This window comes from Musa acuminata, chromosome BXJ3-3, assembly GCF_036884655.1.
Source record: "Musa acuminata AAA Group cultivar baxijiao chromosome BXJ3-3, Cavendish_Baxijiao_AAA, whole genome shotgun sequence".
Classification (NCBI taxonomy): domain Eukaryota; kingdom Viridiplantae; phylum Streptophyta; class Magnoliopsida; order Zingiberales; family Musaceae; genus Musa; species Musa acuminata.
In genome coordinates this window covers 1,056,386-1,081,106 of record NC_088351.1, presented here as the reverse complement: position 1 = coordinate 1,081,106, position 24,721 = coordinate 1,056,386, and the positions used below count along the sequence as shown (strand labels likewise).

General features: G+C 49.0%; 3 protein-coding genes across 9 annotated transcripts; 1 reads left to right on the top strand and 2 right to left on the bottom strand.

Annotated features, from left to right (window-relative positions):
- Positions 1–1,398: 1,398 nt before the first annotated feature.
- LOC135632439 (RNA demethylase ALKBH10B-like) lies at positions 1,399–8,913 on the bottom strand. Of its 7 annotated transcripts, XM_065141024.1 has the most exons (10): positions 8,577–8,913; positions 8,292–8,444; positions 7,795–8,198; positions 7,184–7,318; positions 6,017–6,111; positions 5,810–5,927; positions 4,627–4,746; positions 4,423–4,535; positions 4,192–4,346; positions 1,399–2,366 (listed from the first exon to the last, which is right to left on the bottom strand). In XM_065141024.1, exons 2-10 carry the CDS (start codon positions 8,381–8,383, stop codon positions 1,634–1,636), a joined length of 1,965 nt encoding a protein of 654 aa, XP_064997096.1. In that variant the 5' UTR covers positions 8,384–8,444; positions 8,577–8,913; the 3' UTR covers positions 1,399–1,633. The 7 variants fall into 7 exon arrangements, with proteins under 7 accessions (XP_064997096.1, XP_064997090.1, XP_064997093.1 ...); XM_065141018.1 differs by having other exon boundaries at positions 7,795–8,444; XM_065141021.1 differs by having other exon boundaries at positions 6,017–6,102; positions 7,795–8,444.
- A 1,866-nt stretch (positions 8,914–10,779) lies between these two features.
- On the bottom strand, positions 10,780–12,286 carry LOC103977154 (probable xyloglucan endotransglucosylase/hydrolase protein 28). The gene is made up of 4 exons (XM_009392595.3): positions 12,002–12,286; positions 11,815–11,915; positions 11,527–11,735; positions 10,780–11,431 (listed from the first exon to the last, which is right to left on the bottom strand). Exons 1-4 carry the CDS (start codon positions 12,201–12,203, stop codon positions 10,933–10,935), a joined length of 1,011 nt encoding a protein of 336 aa, XP_009390870.2. The 5' UTR covers positions 12,204–12,286; the 3' UTR covers positions 10,780–10,932.
- Positions 12,287–15,665: 3,379 nt separating this feature from the next.
- On the top strand, positions 15,666–17,902 carry LOC103977155 (U-box domain-containing protein 21-like). Its single transcript, XM_009392596.3, has 2 exons — positions 15,666–17,297; positions 17,438–17,902. The coding sequence occupies exon 1, from the start codon at positions 15,740–15,742 to the stop codon at positions 17,222–17,224; it is 1,485 nt and encodes a 494-aa protein (XP_009390871.3). The 5' UTR covers positions 15,666–15,739; the 3' UTR covers positions 17,225–17,297; positions 17,438–17,902.
- The last annotated feature ends 6,819 nt before the right edge of the window (positions 17,903–24,721 follow it).

Sequence of the window (24,721 nt, the reverse complement as noted above, 5' to 3'; positions counted from 1 at the left end):
TGATCCCTCTCTGGTTTGGCATTGTGTCTGACTTCATCACTGATATCCAGTGGAATGGTGAGTTTATTTACGCCTTATTTCAATCCTTGCTGGTTGAGAATATCCAAGGTATTTATTGTACTAATGACCGTGATGATGACAAATGGATATGGACTATTTTAACATAAATTATATAGCATTGATGATGATGATGATGATAACAATATTCTTAGATATATGATTAGTTTATTTTTAATTCAATTAATTGAATTAGTGTTAGACTAGATTATTGAGTCATGTTACAAAGTGGATTTAATGTGATCAATGGTGATTATGTTTTGAGAATTAGATCTTGGAAAGTGTTGGATGGGGTGACTCTTGTCACGAGTATATATATATATATATATATATATATATATATATATATATATATATATATATATATATATATATACTCGTGAACTCGGAAGATGCTGTGACTGAGGGCAATGTCAAACAAAGTCTTTGCCCGGTCAAGATGTGTCGAGGCAAGGAGATTTTTTTTACTATAAATATTATATTACAGGATTTGGTTGTTCCTGACGGGTGGAGCGTGGAGAGACGGGGTTTGCCTGTGAAGATTATAACCATTGCATCGCATACTATGGTTGGTTAGCATGGATGGAGAGATGCCTGATCGAAAAGGCAACATATCAAGCATATCATATGCTTTTGCTTGATCAAGACACATTAAGTGGAGGTAGACACTTTTGATTATGAATAATCACATTAAGAGGAGATGCATTGATTGCGAAGACCATATCTGAATCACCACACGCTTTGGTGGAGAAGACCATGTCAAGGTTAGAATGTCTTATTCCTATAAATTGATACGACACATAAGTTGATTAGAAGTAGCATACGAGTCCATTTCCATTTCATCCCCGAATGCCTTTTGTGTAGCATCAAAGGTTGGGTTGAAAGGAGATCGTCATGGTTGTTGACTTGAGTTGGCTTCTTTTTCCATGTACAATAATATGGCTCATGTCATCGAGGGGTGGGTTGGTTGGAAAAATCATATATACATATACTTTAGTTTAATACAAATAATAATATTATGACAATAAGATTCCCTAAGCTGGAAAACGAAATGAATAATAGCTCGAGTATTGCTATATGATGATGAGATGACAATAAGATTCACTATATTTTTCATACTCAAAATATTGAACTAGAGATGAGATGATGACAATTAGTCGTACCTTCGTCGGAGTCAGCTGATGTTGGAGAATAGAAGACAGACCTGCAAACAAAGCAAGAATGGAATATGAGATTTAGCCATGGTGATGGAAAGCAGGAAGGAGCAGGTAAAAACAGATGGCTACCCGTTCATGTTTTCTCCGGTGAAGCAGCCATAAGTCACACAGTGCAAATTTAACAGCAGTTGAAGATGAAATAGGTATAGAACTTCAAAAGTGATGCTACAAAAAGTTAAAAGAGAAGGTTTTACTCCTAATCCTTGACATGCAAAAAGGAGAAGAGGTGATGTAGCAATTCCTCTGCCGCTCTTTACATTTGCTCCTAAACTCTTTCGTGGTTTCCTGACTATCCCGCTATTTGTTTGAAGAGTACACATCCCTTTTTTTGTCTCCCTCTTCAGACTCGATCGGTTCATCTACTTAGCAACAATTTCCGTCAGATTGTTCACGGGCTTCTCAGCAACAGCGCTTTGCTGTTCTTTGTTTGCGCCAGCATTAGCGGTGCTCTTGGTTTTCAGACTAGGCACGGTTGAATCCTTTACGTTCTTTGGAGAAGCGTAGCTGTTGCAGTTTGGTTTCTCCACGCCGTTGCTCTCGGGCAAAGCAAACGTTTGTTGTGGGGCATAGCTCGATTCAGCCGGTACCGGAACCATTTGCAGCTGCTGAGATGGAGGCAAATGAACAGACCCAGGAGGGAGGAAGACTCCAGTGCCAGGAACCGGGAGTCGGGGGGATGGGTGCCTCGGAGGAGCTGTCACCGTCCATCCAGTCGTTGCAGGGGGCGTTATGGTAGGTGCAGGGTAAGGCATAGCTGAAGAAGCCACCACAGGAGCTGCTGCCACAAATAGTGGCTGGACTCCATTAGGAGACATGCTTTGAGGATGGATCGAGGGTGCTTGCAGGACACCAGTAGTGGGAATGACCCCATAGTTCCTACGGCCTGATGGATGACGGGAGGAGTTTGGTGGCCTAGCTGATGATGGACCTGAGGCTGGATATACAGCAGATGAAGGGAAGAACGAGGCTTCTGAAGGAAGAGTCTTCTTCGGTCGAGATTTTCCAAAAGTTACAAGTATTCGCGGCTTGCGGAGGGAGGGGATAGCACGTTTGGCTAGATCCGCACTTTTCCCTTGCATCACCAGAAGACACCTGGAATGAAAAGCAATAATTGAAATAGGCTCCAATGATTACTCAAGGATATATTTAATGGACTCCAATTCAATTAAAAAACTACTGATTAGAGCCATGATCCGTTTTGGAACTTTGAGAAATTAGTTTTAGTAGTTCTATCATTTCACTCTAGATTGAAGTACAATGCAGATAATATGCTTGTGCATGGGTTTTTTTTCTTTTGTGAGTGTGTGTGCGTGCATGGGTTTACATTGAAAGCCCTGGAAAATCTGATAGATAGATGTATCAGTAGCTCTACTATCTTTTCCACAGTTGTACATGCATCAAGAGAGTGTTGAGCTATAATCCAACAGGAAGGATTGAGAACTCATTTCAATCACCTCAAAATCAGTCATTGAGATTCTAAATCATAATATTAGCTCCAGTGAACATGGTCTACAATGTTCACAAAGCCTAGACTCGAAGATTCAGCATTCTAATATATGCCTTAAGTGGAGAATAAAGAAGTTTGATTAATGGTGTACAATGTATTATGATCTTGATAAAACAAAATTACAGAATCCAAAATCAATAAACTTTTGTAGACATATATTTCAGGAATTCTGATCACATATAATAACAGTCTTGAGCTCTAAACCATAGTTTTATGCATGAATATTTTTTACACTACATTGCGTTAGTTTGAGGGGCATATATCCAAATCACAAATTCTGAGAAGTCTGGTTCCAACCTCATATTTATCGAACACGATCTTCAACTTGATGGTGCTTCATGACTGAGTTTGTAATGATGGGACTGAGACCACAATCCTCTCGATAGAATTTAAGCCAACCTATATATATATATATATATATATATAGGATTGAGAGCTCAATCCTTCCAAGAGGATTTTGCTCAACTACATGTACATATGAAATCTATGATGCCATCCTGATAAATTTCTTCCAACTTCAATGTGCAATAAGTCTTTACTATTTAAACCTAAAAAATTTATACAATCTAGACATTGAGACACAAACCAACAGTTCTTTGTGATTAAGAACTCAGTTTATGAAAAAGAACCCTTTTATTGTGTTTCAACTTCTCATTCAATCCTTTTAATTGCAATTCAATCTCAAGGTGAGCAAATGTCAAGCGCCACAATAGTATCAGTTTATATAATATTTACGGTAATTTGAGAAAAGGATCTTCATCTTGTAATATCACTGTCATTTTTTATTCTCTCATATTACTACAGAGAGAAATTCTTAAACATGTTCCCATATTAGCTATCTATTGGTTTATAACTCATGATAATGGTCATTGAAATCCTAATCCTAGTTCCTGCTTCCAAAAACTACCAACCACCTATGACATTAATTATTCTTTGCAGCCTTAGAAAGAGAACAAGTTTCTTTGCTTGCTTATATCTATGAAAAGAATAACCAAAATGTGCAATCTTTAACAAAATATTTATTTAATTGAACAGAAAAACTGAAGGCTGCATGTAATGGAGACCAACTTACCTTAAAAAAATCAAACCCATTCTGTTCTATTGTGTGCTCACTGCTATGACTAGATTCTGTCTGACTAGAAATACTAGTGTCTTCGGCAAAAATTTTCAATGTCTGCTAGAATGGGCAAAAAAGTTCCTGCTAATTAAGATCACCGATCATGATATACTAAAGTTTTTTTTCACTCGTCCTTCTTTCCTACATCAGAAGTAACCTGATACAGTAATGTTCTGGTTCTTATACTCAACAAGACTTCATATACCTAAAGTGAAAAAATATATGCATAGTTTAATTAACTTAAAGAAAATATTCTTTAAAGGAAATATTATTTTTGTTAATAAAAAGCATACCCTGCATTGACAGAAAGCTTCAGAGAACCATTGTAGTCTCCCCTATGATCTGATCCTACTGTCCGGCCATATACGATATCACACTCTGTCAGTAATAAGTTACAAACCGGCCTACCATACCAAGGTGGCCATGTATGAGGTTGTGAATGATCCCCCTTACATAAAGACAAATGTCAGCTCATACTCAAAAGTTCCCAGAGCATCACACAAATGCCAATAGCAACTTCTTACCTCACTAAAGAAGTCGATAATACAAAAATCAGGTTTTATAGGCAAAACTTGCAGCTGGACCACACGATCGAGAACATCCTGCAGGAAGCTAGGAATGGCCCCTACCTTTCTCTCTGAAAGTATTGCATTTAAGGTAAACAAGATTGTATATTTAAGAAAAAGAATCAGACACCAGATATTTTTAGTCATAAAGGCAGAGCTCACCTCCAGAGGTTGGACTTGTATTTTTATCTTCTGCAGGTCCATCAGTGATGGGAATGCCATACTGAATCATTTCTCTTCCATGTCCTTTCATAGGTCTTTTCAGCAGTACAAGTGTTTGCCCTGGTTTTCATTGTTCCAAGCATGTAAATTTAGGATCTAACAGAAATTGGTTTCAATTCAAAAAGTGATTTGTTGAAAAAGAGATGAATATCTGTACCATACTTCATCAAAAGTTTCATTCTAAATGGGGCAACTATATAAAACCAACTGCACAAAAGAAAAGTAACAAGAAAAATAATATAATATTAAACAGTCAGAAGACAGATAATAATGAACCATTGAAAAAATTAGGAATTCCTAATTTAAGATATTACCAATTGCAACAATTCTTATTTAAGTGCTTGCATATGGATTTTAACCTTACATGCCTCATCTACCATCAGACAACTTCCATGATGGGAGGATACAGCAGTATACTTGTACTTAAGACACAGGGAACTGTGATGCAATCTCTCTCTTTCTAAATAGAGTCAAATTGTACAAGATTATTACTAATCATTTCTCAAATTACTGTCACAAAAATATCTGTGAAAACCTTAGATCTGCAAGCCTACCATAGACATAAATATGTCAGGAGTTCATTTGCATTGAACCGTGCTTTTTTTTCTCACTGATAATTGCCAGTTCACCTAATCTGGCTGTAGAATCTTGCTAGGCAATCTTAAATGAGTAAAATTATACAATATTGAAGCAACAATTAAGTTGGCATCATTCATCAAATCCATTATTTAGAATTAAATATGCTGAGAAGAAAAAAAATGTTGACTTAATAATAGCATCACTTTTATTCTTAGTGAAAAACAGAGTGAAACAAATTCTGCAGCATCTGTCTAATTTTATATTAAAAGCCCAGTTCCACAAAATAAATTCAGGTTGACTGCAACAAATCATAGGAAAACAAAAAACCAATCCCTTCAATCAGAAATTACAAGAATATAATACAGAAAAAAAAAACATAGGATTAGTTTTATGCTATGTTTCGAGATCTTTATCATTATATAAAAGAATAAATCGTAAACAAATCCTAAATTAAGATATAAAAATAATAACATAAACAAATCCAAGAAGACAATTATCATCTTATCCTGCAAGAGAGAAGCAACTGGGGAATTGGTTAGCTTACCTGGAAGTTCTCCTCTGTGGCCAGCAGCCCTCATTTCATTAGCTAATGAAACAAGTCTGGAAATCTCTGAGCTATCTAGTAAATCCTCATAAAGTTTGAGTCCTTCAACAACATTAACCTACGAAGTTTTTTGTGGCTTAATAGCCAGGTTGTGATAATTTGCATATAATTACAGAAAAATTTGGCTTTTCGTGTACAAGAGCATACCATCATGCCATCACTTATTTCTTTGGCCAAAAATTCTTTTGGTATAGAAATGACTTTCCGGTTTCCGTCTTTTGTTGAAGTCAAATCTGCACCATCTTTGGCAAAACAATTGCTAGTCATCAAAAAGGATGCAAAAAGAAAAAGAACAAATTGGATTGAAACTTAATTTAATGAATGCTATAAATAACAACAACAAATTGAAATAATGTGTGTTCAACACAAACTGAGGTATCCCTTTACACTAGGTTGTAGTGTGCTTATTGCTCTGGACCAAGATTCCCAGGACCGATTAGCATCTTCTGATTAGACTAGGCTCACAATCTAACAGGATCAACCTGATCGACATTGGAACAGGATCAGGTTCTTGAAATATCTAGAAGACCTTAAAAATGCCCAAAATTCATGGGGATTGTTGAAAACTGTCACCATCATTCAAAACCAATCAAACGTTGATCAAGTCTGATCACCATTTTATGCTGATAATAACAGCAGATTAATAGAAGAGTGAAACAGAAAGGAAATATTCTGATGATCTAGTATTCTCAACCAAGTGGTAGTTAAAAGGAAAAATCGACCAACATAGAAGAAAATGATGTGACACAAGCAACAATTTAAACCTTTTCTTCATTTGTCAGCCACTGCTTATAATTAAGTTGCTTATGTTAGATGATCAGTTTCCTAGATGAAAATTAGGATAAATTTAGTTTGATGTTGATTATTTTAAAAAAATATATCTAGAAAACAAGAGGACCGAGACTATTCAATGTCTCACGATAAGACTATACAAGGGCAAATAAGCATCTAATATGGTATTTTAAGAACATGATGCAGATTAATATATAACCACTCTAATAAGACTCCAGAATCTGTTAAGAGTAAGGAAATAAAACCTGAAAGCCTCTTTTAAACTCAACATAAAACAAATCAACCTAGCCATTATTAGCATGCAATTTAATAGTCTCTGCAATATCTATAATTGGTCATAGCGCAAAAAATACTCCAGCACACCCAACATGTTTTTTTCTAATCAAAATGCATGAGATGGAGTATATTAAACTTATACCCTGGAACAAATGTTAAAAATCTAGAGACATGCCTGCAAAGCTACAGTTCTTGTTTTCTGTAATTGAAGTAAACATAAGCTATGACCAGAGAGTAAAAGCACACCTCTACAACCTAAAGCTTGACTATCACTCACAAAAGCAGGTTCCAAATTCATACACTTGGTCTCCTTGGTCTCAGCTGAGTTGTCTCCATCCTTTAGGCTGCAATTTGCCTTGGAGCTAGGTACATTGCAGATTCCTGAATGTATTTAATTTGAGAAAACTGAGAATATTAGATAGTGCCATAGAATACTACAGAGTACAGATAAAGTACGCTTGTAGCTAACTTCATTTCTATATGGAGAATAAAATATTCTTTAGCATGTAATGATTCTTTTATGCAGGTACAGATAGGAAGCCAGAAACATTCAGATGAGAACTTATGTTATTACAGGAAAACTCAATCATGTTAGATCTGATCAATCTAGGACATGGAAAATAAGGGTTAGATAAGATCACATTTGCTGAATTGTCTTATATGTTGCGCATAAACTAATTATGATAAGTTGGGTATATGCCTCAACAGAATCTCTCACTTCAGTAATGAATTTGCTTGATGATTAATGTAAATTCTTTCTTTTCCGTGCCGTGGTACAACTACAAATCATATCATAAAGTCAAAAGACAGGATATAGTGTAGTGCAATAGACTCTAGAAAATGAACCCAACGCTCACCATCCTTCTCGACTTGAGCAAGTGAATCCTTCGCCTGTGACATCTGGGCATCACTCTTCTGGTTCGCATCCTTGTATGTGTCCATATTACAGCCCTGATTTTCGACGTTTGCAACGTCAGATACAGTCATACCAGAAGCAGGCGATCCATGGCTCTCTTGAACCCCATCGGATCGATGCACATACGTGTGTCCAAATCCAGACTTTCTACCGTCCTTCTCCTTCCGGCGGTAGGAATGCCTCTGCGGCGTCTGCTGCCGCTGCCTCCACTCCACCTGCTGCAGCGCATAGTTGACATCAGCCACCGGGAAGTACTGTTGCAGGTGGAGGATGGGAGTCCAGTGAAATCGCCGTTGGTGGATGCATCCAGCCACGTGGTCGTATTCTCTTGGCTCGCCAGCAACCCTGAGGTGATTGATCAACAGATCGATAATAGCATTTGCCGCCGCGAATTCCCCCCTCAGCCACGAGATAAATCCATCCCTCTCGTCCACGTACCACTGCCGCGGCGCCTCGCCCCCGCCGCCGCCCACCACCGGGAACTGCACTGTCTCCTGCACCACCGCAGGACTACCCGACGCCGCCGCCATCACTAGGGCCTTCAATTCAGCTGCATAACCCCCAGATCCAAACCCTCCCACCACGAAATCGCTATAAAATCGATCAAAAAATCACCAAAACAAACAAGAAAAAGAAAGAATCAGATGCAAGCTCCGGTCCTAAGATCGAAAAGATCAGAGACAGGAATCAGAGGCAATGCAGCTAAAAGAACGAGATCTATACACGAAGTTCACGCGATAAACACGAAATAGAATAGAGAGATGAACGGATCGAAAGTAGATTTTGGATCGGAGGCGACTGGAGCAGAAATGGCTCGAGAATCCAACCCCAACCGAGAGATGCGATGGAAACAGCTGAGATCTGGATGGGCGGTGGGAGAGGCGTCGTCTAGAGTTTTGCGAGGGGAGCGAAGAGGAATGAAGGTAGCTTGCAGCGGACGCTTCCTTTCCCACTGTGGCCGCTCTTACTTCGTCTTCTTCTCTCTCTCTCTCTGTGTTATCTCGTGGAACCTCGAGGCATGGTTCGTTAGCGGACGTATAACACACTCGCTGTGGTGACATCAAACCTGACGCGTCTCAGGGGTGACCAAGTCCGAGTTGTTTAAATATACGAGCCGCTTCACGACGCAAGCCACGACTTACACGTGTAACATGAGCCGGCATCAGTGATGAAAAAGCGATCCGACGGACGAGGTGAGCTTCAATGAGGAAATCATTTCTACTCGTCAGGCATCGACAACTTGTCCACCTTTTACGTAACTGGCGAACGCAGAGCGGACCCCGCGGGTCCCACTCACGGATAACCACGTTAACCTTTCCCGTTTTCTTGGCGTTTTATGCACGTGTTTCCGGTTCAAGAAGAAAGTGAACCGGCCCAGAATGCTCTAATATAAGTCAACAGTCACCACTGCAAAAAGTATATTTTGAAAGATCATAAATGAATATTTTTATTTTTTTTAATAAGATTAGATAAAATTTTAGGAATAAATGTTTTTTAATTAAAAAAATTAAAATAGATTTTAAAAAATTTTAAATTGATAAATTATCTTTTTAAATAAGATTAGATAAAATTATAGAGATTAAGGGCTCTTGCATTTCATATTTATAAATATGTGTCGTCTACATGTATAAATTCATCCAAATCTCAAGTATTCAAGCCTATAGAGTTAAGTTTAAGAATTATTCAAAACAATTTTTTTTTGAGAAGTTTAATATATATATATATATATTCATCGTGATTTCTTTTTCTTCTAATTTGTTTGATCTTAGACTAATAGTACCTCTTAAGCTAATAGTACCTTATTATTACTACTTGAGAAAGGATTACACTTACATACCATATTTTTCTTTCTTCACAAAATCTACCGACTTAAATGTGCAATCTTTATATATATATATGACTTTTAATTTAAAAAAGGGAATGTTCATGAGTCAATAGCTGTGATGATATTGAGAGAAAACAGAGGGCTTTGTTTTGGAAATTACATATATTGACTTACACAGCTTCCCCTGGTAACTTGAGGAATATTTCAGCATTGAAACTTGGACCTCACCTTATGAGGTGTTGATCCAAAAGCTCATAACCAGATGGACCACTGATATAAGATTATTATCCTTGTCTTGTATGATATTCTTAACCTGCCCTAATATAAGATTATGCTTCATCAAACAAGCAATGGAGAGAGGAACTTGAATCACAAGAACAGCTTTTATGATGTACCTTGAGGAACTAGTGAATGAAAGATTAGTAGTTACAAGTAGAAGATAAAAAGTGTCCTGGACAAAGTTGCAAATGTGTTCCATTGGAAGGATTCTTCTGAGGTGTCTGAGACTCCTCAATTAGCTGTGTCTGCAGCAGCATCATTTTTTCTCCAGGCTATCTCATGCTGTTTGATGCTGGACCTCATCAATTCAGATGTGTGCAATAACATTCTATTTCTTATGAACAACTCCCAACTCCCTTGCAACATCTTTCTAAGTGCTTCCTGTACTGCACACAGTATTCCTTTGTGTGTCTGTCAAAGATCATGTTGGAGGAAGATGCTGCAAGGTTAACCAGCCCTGTCATGAGTAGATCACTTGAGCAACCTTTTGTGTCCAGCATTATTAGCTCCATAAATTCCTAAAACTGTTGTCATGATTGGTAGTTTGTCTTGTTGCCTACTCTCCTCTTCTCTGATGAAGTCATGTATCAGAGCTGCCTTTATTCCCTGGGCCAGAGTTCACAGAAGGTGCCTTCTCATTGATGGTGGGAGACAATGAATCCAGATCACCTTCATCATCTTTGCCCCCTTCTCTGAGACCCCATCTGCCTAAAGGAACATGGAAGGCAGATTCAATTCTCATGTTTCTCACAAGAAACATGAGAAAACCTCCCACTTGAATGCCAAGCATAAAGACTCAGACACTACTGTGCAAGGAGAAAGGAAACAGAAAAGATTGGAAGAACACTTTGATATCACCTAAACAATGTGGATTACACCTGACATCAATACCTCAAACAAATTTGCTATACACCACTCAAATTGCATGATACGCACAAAAAAAATCCCTCTAAGCTACGTGAACTTATTCGGTATTCAATCCATTAGGCTAGAAGGACTGCGTCTACTGAGCTCCGGGCCGTAATGCTTACTCCGGCGACGACGATAATTGAACTTTGCTTCGCCTGATGCAAGGAATGACTCGGCTTCAGGACCAAGAACACACTCTGGTGGTGGTGCTGGGTAACGAATGCGGTCATGACAGTAAGAGTAGGTCATGTGCTTCTTGCGGAACGTCTCCATGGTTGTTCTTTGATCGGCAGACATTGTGATGGCATCATAGAGTTCAGCATCAGATGCCTGGCAGGCTCTTCTACGATCACTGGGATCGACGGCGCAGCCGTGGAGGACAAGGTCCGCGAATTCTGCAACGTAAGGGGCGAATTTGTAGTTGACCTTGTAGCGGCCGCCGGAGGTGGCCCAGTTGGAGCCGTCCCAGATTGTGGCGTAGAGGGACATGGGCTTGGAAGGGAAGTCCCCACCCATGGCTTGGCTCCTCACCACCTCCCTGATGGGAATGTTGTCGATGTAAAATCTGCTCAAAGAAGAGAACTTGACAGCATCAGATTATGGATCCTATAATTTCAAGATTGCTGCAAACTTGAATCATCTACATTGACTTGGCCTTACATGATCCTCCGGTTGCTCCACAGGATGGAGTAGCGGTGGTAGTCCTCTGTGGGATCGAACCAGAGCCCGTACCGCTCTTCCCTTCCGACGGCCGTGCTGCCGTTCCCGTAAACGTTGGTCTGAACCCTCCACTCCCGGCCTCTTATGTTCCCCAAGAACTCAAAGTCCAATTCGTCGTGCGTCTTCTCGAATACATCTCCGTTCGACATCTGCATTGCCATCAAAAGGAACATGAACTCGCTACGACCAATCGAGTGTGGGGGAAAGCTGGGGAGAGTAGAGGCGTACATAGAAGGCGACGACGACTCCGGCAGCGTAATCTGAGGGCAGTTTGATGGAGGCACTGAAGACTCCATGGAGATAGAGGTCCTGCGACGCAAATCCAGCGCCTGAAGTCACACACGATTCAGCACTGGCATCCCATTAGTAGAAAGAAGGAAGGAAGCAGAGACCGAGAGAAGGGGAGGGGAAGCACCAGTTCGCTGGTCGAGGGAGAGGTGGACAGCCATGCCATCGCGGTGAAGCATGAGGTTGGAGTCTCCGAAGAGCTGCGTGTAGCCTTCCTCGAAAGAGAGAGTGGTCAGGTTGGGTAGCTCGGGAAGAGCAGTAGTCTCAAGGAACAGAGCCGAAACCAACAAGAAGAAGATGACGAAGAAGAACGAAGAAGAAGAAGCCATTTCTTCTTTCTCTTCCTCAAGTTTGCTTCTCTGCTCTTCTCCTTTCTATTATGTTTCTTGGGAGAGGAGTAAAGAAAGGAATGGGAGTGGAAAGCTAAGGACAACGCTTCCTTTTCATTGGAGACTTTGTGATTTTATTCAACACCGATTGATATTATTATTATTATTGGTCGAATTTTTGAAGAAAAAAAAAAATTAACTTTTAGAAATTTCGTTAATTTTTTTTTTTATCTTCGTCAAATTTGCCATTGTCTTTACGATGCACCATCGCCTGGTTATTGGCCCTTGTCATCGTAACTCTCCTCACCTTTATCCCGTTTAATTGATCTTTACATATCTCATCCTATACATAGGTAGAAGAGTTATAAAAAGAGGTAAAATAGACAAGATACACTAATAGGAGAGTTAGGTCAATTGAGATCAATGATCATCTATGTTGTAAATAAGAATAATAAAAATAAAAAATATATGGTAAATTCGACAAAGATGTCACTATTGAGTGAAGATAACGATAATATCATTATTTGAAGAAAAAAAATATAAAAATATATGAAAATCAAGACACTAATCGATAGTTTTTAAAAAATAATTTTGTTTTAAAAAATACTAATTATTATTATTATTATTTTGAAAATTCTAAACAAAAATTATCATCACGTCGTGAATATTTATAAATCCTATTAAAATCATTATCATCAAATTAATATTTCGGATGTATAAATTCATCCGATTCAATATGAGACACCAACCTATAATCAAACATTATACACACATCCACCAAACAACAGAGGAGGAGACGTAATTGTCGTCTGCGAGCAGGTGCTGAGGACCGTGGAAGGAGATTAATTGCTTCGCTGTACGTACGTGGCTTCTTTTGTTTTGGCGCCTCCACGTCGGCGGAAACAAAAAGTAGCCGTTGAGCGGCCCCACCCACGTTGCCGTGAGTCAGACGGCTGCAGAGCCGTCCGATCTCGATCGGTCGCCTGTCACCCGTCTTATATTTAATCTCCTCTTCCGGTCTCTTCCGCAACGGATAGTTCGATTCTGCACGTGCTTCGCACGTGAGGAGACGAGCAGGCAAATGTCCGTTCACCGAAATCATCCACGTCATACGTTTCGGAGTCGAAACGCGTAGTTGTATCGACGTGGAGTTATTACATCCAGAGAGACGATACGAGCAAGCAAATGACGAATGATTTAGAGTACCCGTGGGACCCACCAGGGAACAGCGTGTCAGAGCCAATCACAGGCCGGAGTTGGATTCGCTCTCCGTGACGTCATAAGGTTAATTATAAATTTTTTTATAATTAATTATCTCCTATATTATCATAAGTTACATTAAAATTCTCATACTTAATAAGTGAAATATTTAATATTATTGATTCGATCCATTTTATTGATAAAAATATCATAGGATTTATCATGTTAATTCTATATCACTTCGATTTATTACTAAACAGAATACGTATGTATTTTCATTAATGACGTGAGAAGAAATAAGATCTTATGTATAATGATTACAATATAACTTTTCAAAATATAAATATCAGAATATTAAAGTAACTAATTACAAAGATAATATATGTAATTAGCCTAACATGAACGAGTGTTTTGATATGTAATATACGTATTTCATAATATGTTAACGTGATATATCAAATTATCATGTAATTATATCCGAATTAACTGAACGCATGGAGGAGTTTTGATTGATCAGAAATAAAATGACATAAAAGTGACCTGTTTGAAGGAATTATTAATCTTAGGAAAAGGTTCCGCCTAGCATTTACAGGGGAGACATGGATGACAGTCTTCATGCATCTGTCTTTTGTGTTGCTTTAGACTCCCTACTATTGCATGTGGTAGAGCTCATCTTTCTTCCTCGACCAGCACAAGGAATCATGATCTCCTCCGCCACCTGATGCACGGCTTCGAAAGCTTCTAGCTCGATCTCTTCGCGTCTCCATCGAGGAACGATTAGTCTATCTTCCTGGGCGAATGAACGATTAATGGTGCAGTGAGATGGAGACGAGGCACCTCCATTTCTCCTCCCTTTCCCTCCACCATTCTTGGGAGGTAGGTGCTTTTGGTCAGCTTCTAGAGAGCCGAGAGCCTCAACTCAAACGCATTTGGTGCAGACGCATGAATTCCCACTGCTGGAATTACCGGTGACGATTCTCTCTCTATCTGCAGCACCTGAAAGACGTGCCTCCTTTGTCAAAGTACAAAACACGATGAAGAAGGGAAAGAAAACGAGGAGAACATGGAAACGCATGAATGTGGAAGTACAAAACGTTGCGTCGGTCATCGACGTTGAAGAATACTATGCTACACTGCCACTCTTTTTGTCATATCTCGACGTGTAATGCGATTGATCATCAATTAGCTTCGACGTTGACGGCTTAAAAGGCTAAGCACGACCATAATATTCCCAAAATCCATCTGCAGTCTCATCAAATTTGATGGAGTGTCAACTCTTTGTGCCTTTGCCTTTGGAGATACTTCACACGTCCAAAGCACACAAGACCAAGCAATTGCCACGCAAAAGAACCCGGTTCGTTCTATGTATTCCATCTTCATACTTTTAACCTGTGAAAGGAGTGGCAATAAATGACTGCAATTGTCACGAGGATGCGATAGAAGACGAAGAACAAGACCGTGACCGAGCACACCATTTGATTCTGTACACACGTTGACTTCGTCCCAGTCAAACTAATTTGTTGAATCAAAAGATCAAAACTAGATATAGTATTTCTCCTAATGAGGAAGAAGAACGTGTAGCACCAATTACATGCTGATATATGTTCATCTTGGTTCCATTATATCGTATAGACGCCATAGTTGGGATGCAAGATGATGATCAAATCATATTAACCTAACTCGATGTCCAAAGATTGATTCCTCCAACGCATTGACTATAATTGAGTATACTTAAAAGATGATGTCAAGTATATTTTCCACAATTAAGAATCATTGTCCTATAATAGAGGGGATCTTTCCTTTTTTACTTTATTATTGGTATAAAAAATTCAAAATTTCTTTTTCCTTTGTGAAGGTCAACGAGGAGAATCTAATTCTCCTCGGGGCATCTTTTTTATCCTCATTGTAAAGGAAAATTCCTCTAAAAAAAAGGAATAATTTTAAAGAAGTCAATAAGAAGAATCTCTATCTCTACTTACTATGAATTTTCTTTTTTTTCATCTCTTTTTTCAAGCTTATCAAACCTATGTTGCAATGCGACATGATATATATTCAGCATGAATGGCAACGGAGAGGATGAGTCAGTCGGTCAATATACAGTAACCACACAATACACAATGGAAACAAAGAGAAAGATCGGCCATGGTAGTGTTGGATTCCTTCTTGGCTTTCTTGTCCATCTCCCGGCGTTTTCCACTTTAGATGGTGCAGCTCTGTACGTGTACAGACTCGGTCATACTTCCAACTCCTCCTTCCCATCTCACCGTTCTTTCTCTCTCTCTCTCTCTCTCTCTCTCTCTCTCTCTTACCGTTTCCTCCCCGCGGGTAAGCATTGAATGGTCAACATTCAAATGAAGAGCTTCGACTCCCCAAAACCCTTACAAACCTCTTCCCACCGCTCACTCTTTGAACGATTCATCCCTTCGCCATCACGGTCTGCGCTTATAAGATTCGCCCATTCCCTTCCCTTCCCTTCTCTCGATCTTCTTCTTGCTGCAGCCGCGAAACTAAGCTTGTTCATGGCGTCACCTCGGAGAAGTCGTGAGTCCAACTTGAAGACTAATCTAGCCTTGGATGTCGCGATTCCGACGCACTTCCGGTGCCCGATATCGCTGGACCTGATGAGGGACCCGGTGACGGCTTCCACTGGGATCACCTACGACCGGCAGAGCATCGAGACGTGGCAGGAGCTTGGGAACACGTCGTGCCCCGTCACCGGCCAGCAGCTGCAGCACCAGGACCTCATCCCCAACCACTCCATAAGGAAGATGATACAGGACTGGTGCGTCGCCCACCGGCCCTACGGGATCGAGAGGATTCCCACGCCCACGGCACCTGTGAACAGAGCCGAGGTCATGGACGTCCTGTCCGAGATCGCCACGGCCAGCCGGCAAGGCGACGTCGCCGCGTGCGCGCGGTCGGTGGCCAAGGTCACGAACTGGGCCAAGGAGAGCGAGCGGAACCGGCGGCGCTTGGCGTTCGATGGCATGACCCGGGTGCTTGCCGCCACGTTCGTCGCCTTTGCCCGTGCGTCTTCCGACGTCGCGGTGGTGCGGATTCTGGAGGAAGTGTTGGCGGCAATGGCGATGCTGCTGCCGCTCGACGAGGAAGCTGCTGCTTGCATCGGCTCCTCGCCCGAGTCCCTGAAACGCTTGGTCTCGGTCCTCAGGTGCGGAGATGTGGCCGCAAGGCTGCACGCGGCGTTGACGGTCAAGGAGCTCCTCGCGTCCGGCGGGGCACGAGCGGACGCCATCGCCGCGACCAAGGGGATGGGAGAAGCACTGGTCAAGCTGGTCAAAAGGCCCATCTCCTCCCGCGCCATGAAGGCGTCTCTCGTCTCCATCTTCTACATGGTTAACTCCGACGAGAAGACTGCAACGAGAATCGTCGATCTGGGATTGATCCCTGTGCTCGTGGAGATCCTCGTCGACGACGAGAAGAGCATGTGCGAGAAGGCATTGGCTGTACTCGATGGGCTGCTAAGCTGCGAGCGCGGTAGAGAAAATGCCTGCGGCCACGCCCTGACGGTGCCGGTGCTAGCGAAGAAGATGTTTCGCGTGTCAGACATGGCCACCGAGTTCGTGGTGTCAGCCCTGTGGAAGCTCTGCAAGGATCACAAAAGAGGAGGGAGGGAGAGGTGTTTGCTTGATGCTCTTCAAGTGGGGACCTTTCACAAGCTCCTACTTCTCCTGCAGGTCGGGTGCGGTGAGGCAACCAAAGAGAGAGTCACCGATCTTCTCAGGCTATTGAATGGTTACAGGGGAAGGATTCAGTGCGTTGACACCATGGATTTCGTGGGACTCAAGAGGCCTTTCGAATGACTACACTTGAAACAGAGGAACACACTATTACTTTTTGTCATACGATCCAAGTCTAGATTTTGAAGTCATAATGGTATGATTACAGATGATGTTTAGACAAGATTATAGAATATATGTTTGAATTGCTTTTCGAATTATAACTTGCCTGAGATTAATCTTGAATACATATTTTTGTTCATCTGGTTATTGTTCTCGGCAATTGGCATCATGTAGCGTTTGATTCAACGAAAGCTGGCCCATCTCTTTCCGACTCTACGCGAACGTGACGCCTCCCCATGCAATCCGGCGGACGTCCGGTGGTCGACACCCCGCCACCGCCATTTACACCCGCGGCCGTCTCCCGAGCTCCTCCAATCGTCTTCCGCACCCTCTTCGATCGCCTTCGCCACTGTCACGCAGGTGGCAGGCGGCGGCTGAGGCGCCGAGGTACAACTGGGTCCGGAGGAGGAAGAGGGGCACGTGGGTGGCGGAGGTGAGGCTCCCCAGCAGCCGGGCGCGGCTGTGGCTCGGCTCGTACCCGACGCCAGAGATGGCCCCCCGCGCCCACGACACGGCCGTGTACAGCCTCCGCGCGCAACTTCCCGGGCCATCCGCCGGACGTGCCGCCATCGGCACAAGCTAAGCCGGTACGAGATACGGGAGGCAGCAGCGCGGTACGCGGCCCGCGAAGGGCCGAAGCGGGAGGAGGAAAGCCACGAGAAGGTGGTGCGCCCAGGGGAGGGAAGCTTCGGGTCGGGGACGCCGCCGGGTCTGCTGCTTGCGGGGAGTAGTTGCCGGAGTTCACCGAATTCAGCGCGGGCGTTAGTGTAAGTAACTTTTTTAGCCGGGGCCTCGGGGCCGTCGCGGCTTGGTTCGGGTCCGGAAGGCGGTGATCTCCTTGGGGGCGCTCCTCGGGGTCTCCCAGTAGCCGAGCTCGGTGGTTCGGGTCGGGAGGTCGGGTCGTCCCGGTCGGGAAGAAGCTCCGCCACAGCGCCAGGAAGAGGCGACACCGTCTCGCACCTGCACACAGGTCGGGCCGGGGTGCTCGACCCGACCCCTCCGACGATCAAGTTAGAGAAAGATGTGGAGGGGGTTTAGGAGGAGGAGAAACCTTCGTCTGTTGAGTGTGTGATCTCCCCTTTTTCTAAGGGCTCGGGGGTATTTATAGAGGGGGTTTGATGTTACCTGATATAGCTGTCTGCAGGGCAGGACTGTGCCTTTGGTTGCGTGGGAGGCCGAGCTGCTGCAGGGTATGGCGAGCCTCGGGCAGTGCGTTGGTCAGGGGGATGACGTGTCACATTGCCATTTTTTGCCATATCATATGCCCCCCCGAAAGGAGCTATGCGTCGGTTCTTGCATGCAGGGGGTCCGATGCATGGCTTTTTACTTCAGGTGGGCTGGTCATGCATATCCGAGGCGTATGACGTAGGTGGGCTAGCCGCGCGGACATGTCTCATGCAACATGGGGCCGAAGTGCGCAACTCAGTCAGGAAGCCGAGCGGGGTTAGTCTCGGGGCCGATGGAGCCGATGAGGGCTGAGGAGCACAACGCAGGCGGGGTGACCGCGCAGGCGGGATCTCGGGAGGCATAGAGCCGAGGGCCGAGGAGCACAACGCAGGCGGGGTGACCGCGCAGGTGTGATCTCGGGAGGCGTAGAGCCGAGGGCCGAGGAGCACAACGCAGGCGGGGTGACCGCGCAGGTGTGATCTCGGGAGGCGTAGAGCCGAGGGCCGAGGAGCACAACGCAGGCGGGGTGACCGCGCAGGTGTGGTCTCGGGATGGCGTAGAGCCGAGGGCCGAGGAGCACAACGCAGGCGGGTTGGCCGCGCTGGTGTGGTCTCGGGATGGCGTAGAGCCGAGGAGCACGGCGCAGGCGGGCAGGCCGCGCAGGCGTGATCTCGGGTGGCGTAGAGCCAAAGAGCCGAGGAGCACGACGCAGGCGGGCAGGCCGCGCAGGCGTGGTCTCGGGTGGCGTAAAGCCGAAGAGCCAAGGAGCACGACGCAGGCGGGCAGGCCGCGCAGGCGTGGTCTCGGGTGGCGTAGAGCCGAAGAGCCGAGGAGCACGACGCAGGCGGGCAGGCCGCGCAGGCGTGGTCTCGGGTGGCGTAGAGCCGAAGAGCCGAGGAGCACGACGCAGGCGGGCAGGCCGCGCAGGCGTGGTCTCGGGTGGCGTAGAGCCGAAGAGCCGAGGAGCACGACGCAGGCGGGCAGGCCGCGCAGGCGTGGTCTCGGGTGGCGTAGAGCCGAAGAGCCGAGGAGCACGGCGCAGGCGGGCAGGCCGCGCAGGCGTGGTCTCGGGTGGCGTAGAGCCCAAGAGCCGAGGAGCACGACGCAGGCGGGCAGGCCGCGCAGGCGTGGTCTCGAGTGGCGTAGAGCCGAAGAGCCGAGGAGCACGACGCAGGCGGGCAGGCCGCGCAGGCGTGGTCTCGGGTGGCGTAAAGCCGAAAAGCCGAGGAGCACGACGCAGGCGGGCAGGCCGCGCAGGCGTGGTCTCGGGTGGCGTAAAGCCGAAGAGCCGAGGAGCACGACGCAGGCGGGCAGGCCGCGCAGGCGTGGTCTCGGGTGGCGTAAGGCCGAAGAGCCGAGGAGCACGACGCAGGCGGGCAGGCCGCGCAGGCGTGGTCTCGGGTGGCGTAAGGCCGAAGAGCCGAGGAGCACGGCGCAGGCGGGCAGGCCGCGCAGGCGTGGTCTCGGGTGGCGTAAAGCCGAAGAGCCGAGGAGCACGACGCAGGCGGGCAGGCCGCGCAGGCGTGGTCTCGGGTGGCGTAAAGCCGAAGATCCGAGGAGCACGACGCAGGCGGGCAGGCCGCGCAGGCGTGGTCTCGGGTGGCGTAAGGCCGAAGAGCCGAGGAGCACGGCGCAGGCGGGCAGGCCGCGCAGGCGTGTCCCGGGTGGTGTAAAGCTAGAGGGCCGAGGAGTTCGGCGCGGGCAGACTGGCCGTGCAGACGTGTCTCGGGGTTTATGGAGCCGAGGGGCACGACGCGGGCGTACTGGCGGCACTGGTCTGTCTCGGGAACATGGAGCCAAGGAGCACGACGCAGGCGGCTGGCGGCGCAGGTGTGGTCTCGGGCATTACGCAACCGAGGAGCACGACGCAGGCGGGCAGACCGCGCAGGCGTGGTCGCAAGGGCCATGCGACCGAGTAGCACGACGCAGGCGGGCAGGACGCGAGGACGTGACCTCGGGCACCACGCGGCCGAGGAACACGACAGGCGGTCGGGCCGCGCCGAGGTGGGTCTCGGCAGAGATTGGCCGAGGTGCTCGGTACAGGCAGGCTGCGACCGAGGGACTCCGCTTAGGCGGGCAGGCCGCGCTGAGGTGGGATTTCGGCAGAGAGTCGCAGAGGTGCTCGGTGCAGGCAGGCTGCGACCGAGGTGGTGGGCTTGGCAAGCATGGAGCTGCGGGGTTCGGCGCAGGCAAGCCGCGACCGAGGGGCGTGAACCAGGTGGATATGGCCGTGGAGGTCGGCGCGGGCAGGCTGGCCGTGTAGACGTGGCTCGGGGTTTATGGAGCCGAGGGGCACGACGCGGGCGTACTGGCGGCACTGGTCTGTCTCGGGAACATGGAGCCAAGGAGCACGACGCAGGCGGGCAGACCGCGCAGGCGTGGTCGCAAGGGCCATGCGACCGAGTAGCACGATCAGGCGGGCAGGACGCGAGGACGTGGCCTCGGGCACCACGCGGCCGAGGAACACGACAGGCGGTCGGGCCGCGCCGAGGTGGGTCTCGGCAGAGATTGGCCGAGGTGCTCGGCGTGGGCGGATAGACCGCGCATGGGGCCGAGGGGCCGAGGTGTCAAGGCAGCGGGCCGTACCGTCAGCCGAGCAGCTAGCGCGGGCGGCCGCGCATGGGACCGAGGCTGCAGGTTGCGCCGGCAGCCGAAGAGCTGTCGTGGGGTGGCCGCGCATGGGGCTGAGGCAGCAGGCAGCGCCATCAGCCGAGCAGCTGAGGCGGGCTGCAGCGCATGGGGCCGAGTGGCCGAGGTGTCAAGGCAACGGGCTGCACCGTCAGCTGAGCAGCTGACGCAGGCTGGCCGCGCACGGGGCCGACGCAGCAAGCTGCGCATGGTGCCGAGGGCCGAGGCAGCGTGCAACGTGTTTGCTGCGCATGGTGTCGAGGGGCCGAGGCAGCGTGTTGTTGCGCACGGGGCCGAGGAGCCGAGGCAGCGTGTTGCTGCGCACGGGGCCGAGGCAGCAGGCAGCGCCATCAGCCGAGCAGCTGAGGCGGGCTGCAGCGCATGGGGCCGAGTGGCCGAGGTGTCAAGGCAACGGGCTGCACCGTCAGCCGAGCAGCTGACGCAGGCTGGCCGCGCACGGGGCCGACGCAGCAAGCTGCGCATGGTGTCGAGGGCCGAGGGCCGAGGGCCGAGGCAGCGTGCAGCGTGTTTGCTGCGCATGGTGCCGAGGGGCCGAGGCAGCGTGTTGCTGCGCACGGGGCCGAGGAGCCGAGGCAGCGTGTTGCTGCGCACGGGGCCGAGGCAGCAGGCAGCGCCATCAGCCGAGCAGCTGAGGCGGGCTGCAGCGCATGGGGCCGAGGCAGCGTGTTGCTGCGCATGGGGCCGAGTGGCCGAGGTGTCAAGGCAACGGGCTGCACCGTCAGCCGAGCAGCTGACGCAGGCTGGCCGCGCACGGGGCCGACGCAGCAAGCTGCGCATGGTGTCGAGGGCCGAGGGCCGAGGCAGCGTGCAGCGTGTTTGCTGCGCATGGTGCCGAGGGGCCGAGGCAGCGTGTTGCTGCGCACGGGGCCGACGCAGCAAGCTGCGCATGGCGTCGAGGGGCCGAGGCAGCAGGTTGCGCCGTCGGCCGAGGGCCGAGGCAGCGTGTAGCGTGTTAGCTGCGCACGGGGCCGAGGAGCCGAGGCAGCGTGTTGCTGCGCACGGGGCCGAGGCAGCAGGCAGCGCCATCAGCCGAGCAGCTGAGGCGGGCTGCCGCGCATGGGGCCGAGGCAGCAAGGCAGCAAGGCAGCGTGTTTGCATGAGGCCGCTTGCTGGCTGCGAACGAGGCCGAGGGGCCGAGGCAGCAAGGCAGCAAGGCAGCGTGTTTGCATGAGGCCGCTTGCTGGCTGCGAACGAGGCCGAGGGGCCGAGGCAGCGTGCTGGCCGCGCATGAGGCCGAGGGGCCGAGGTAGCGAGGCAGCATGTTGGCTGCGCATGAGGCCGAGGCTGCGAGGCTGCGTGCTGGCTGCGCACGAGGCCGAGTGGCCGAGGCAGCGTGCTGGCTGCGCCCGAGGCCGAGTGGCTGAGGCAGCGTGCTGGCTGCGCCCGAGGCCGAGTGGCCGAGGCAGCGAGGCAGCGTGTTGGCCGCGCATGAGCCAAGTCTCTCAGGCGACGCCATGTCTCTCCTCATGCATGCCGCGGCCGAGGAGCTACTTGCGCGTGCATAGAGGAAGTCTCGGACAAGCCGTGGCCGTGGAGCTCTCGGGCATACCATGGCCGAGGAGCTACTTAGGCCGCGTAGAGGAAGTCTCGGGTAAGCCGTGGCCGAGGAGGTCTCGGGTAGGCTGTGGCCGAGGAGGTCTCGGGCACGCTGTGGCCGAGGAGGTCTCGGGTAGGCTGTGGCCGAGGAGGTCTCGGGCACGCTATGGCCGAGGTGGTCTCGGGTAGGCTGTGGCCGAGGAGGTCTCGGGCACGCTATGGCCGAGGTGTTCGGCGCGGTCGGGCTGGCCGCGCGCATGGGACGCGGGCGGTTCGACCGCGCGCGTGGGACGCGGGCGATTTGGCCGGTGCGTGAGGCGCGCGGGTTGGCCGCGCGCGTGGGACCGAGGGGGGTTTGGCCAGGAAGCCGAGACCGACCCCATAAGTCGTGGTGCAGGTCGGCTGGTCGCGCGCGTGGGACCGAGGGGCCAAGGCGCGTGGGCTGGCCGCGCGCGTGGGACGCGGGCGGTTCGGCCGCGCGCGTGGGACGCGAGCGGTTCGGCCGCGCATGTGGGACGCGGGCGGGGTGGCCGCGCGCGTGGGATCGAGGGGTCCGAGGCGCGCGGGCCGGTCGCGCGTGTGAGGCTGACGCGGACGGGTTGGCCGCGCGTGTGGGGCCGAGTGGCTGAGACGCGCGGGTTGGCCGCGCGCGTGGGGCCGAGTGGCCGAGACGCGCGGGCTGGTCGCGCGCGTGGGGCCGACGCGGGCAGGCTGGCCGCGCGCGTGGGGGCCGACACGGGCGGGCTGGCCGCGCGTGTGGGCCGAGCCGTGCGCGTGGCCGAGGAGCTCGGGACGCGCGAGCTGGTCGCGCGTGTGGCCGAGGAGCTCGGGACGCTCGGGCTGGTCGCGCGCGTGGCCGAGGAGCTCGGGACGCACGGGCTGGTCGCGCGCGTGGCCGAGGAGCTCGGGACGCGCGGGCTGGTCGCGCGCGTGGCCGAGGAGCTCGGGACGCACGGGCTGGTTGCGCGCGTGGCAGAGGAGCTCGGGACGCGCGGGCTGGTCGCGTGTGTGGCCGAGGAGCTCGGGACGCACGGGCTGGTCGCGCGCGTGGCCGAGGAGCTCGGGACGCACGGGCTGGTTGCGCACGTGGCCGAGGAGCTCGGGACGCGCGGGCTGGTCGCGCGCGCGGGACTCGGGCGGGTTGGCCGCGCGCGTGGGGCCGAGTGGCCGAGAGGCCGAGGAGCCGAGACCGGCCCCAGAAGTCGCTGCTGCTGGTGCAGGTCGACTGCAACGGAGCAACCAAGGAGAAAGCTAACGTACCGTCATTCCGGGCCCTCCTTCTAGCGCCATTATGTTAGTGTAAGTAACTTTTTTAGCCGGGGCCTCGGGGCCGTCGCGGCTTGGTTCGGGTCCGGAAGGCGGTGATCTCCTTGGGGGCGCTCCTCGGGGTCTCCCAGCAGCCGAGCTCGGTGGTTCGGGTCGGGAGGTCGGGTCGTCCCGGTCGGGAAGAAGCTCCGCCACAGCGCCAGGAAGAGGCGACACCGTCTCGCACCTGCACACAGGTCGGGCCGGGGTGCTCGACCCGACCCCTCCGACGATCAAGTTAGAGAAAGATGTGGAGGGGGTTTAGGAGGAGGAGAAACCTCCGTCTGTTGAGTGTGTGATCTCCCCTTTTTCTAAGGGCTCGGGGGTATTTATAGAGGGGGTTTGATGTTACCTGATATAGCTGTCTGCAGGGCAGGACTGTGCCTTTGGTTGCGTGGGAGGCCGAGCTGCTGCAGGGTATGGCGAGCCTCGGGCAGTGCGTTGGTCAGGGGGATGACGTGTCACATTGCCATTTTTTGCCATATCAGGCGGCATGAGGTGGAGCATTGAGGAAGAGGAGGAGGATTTCTGGGTAAGCGGCGGCGGCGGCGTCCATGATGACGACATCGACGGATCATCTCCTCTGTGGAATTTCTCGTAGTACCAAAACAGAGATAATAAAGTTTACATTGGAAAAGCAGTCAAAATTAGCTATTGATTAAGATGATTCCCATATACATCATATATATATATATATATATATATATATATATGTATATATATACAGTTTATTGTAGTTTATATATATATATAATTAAATATATTACTGTTAATTATGATAAGAAGTTGACAGCACGCTGT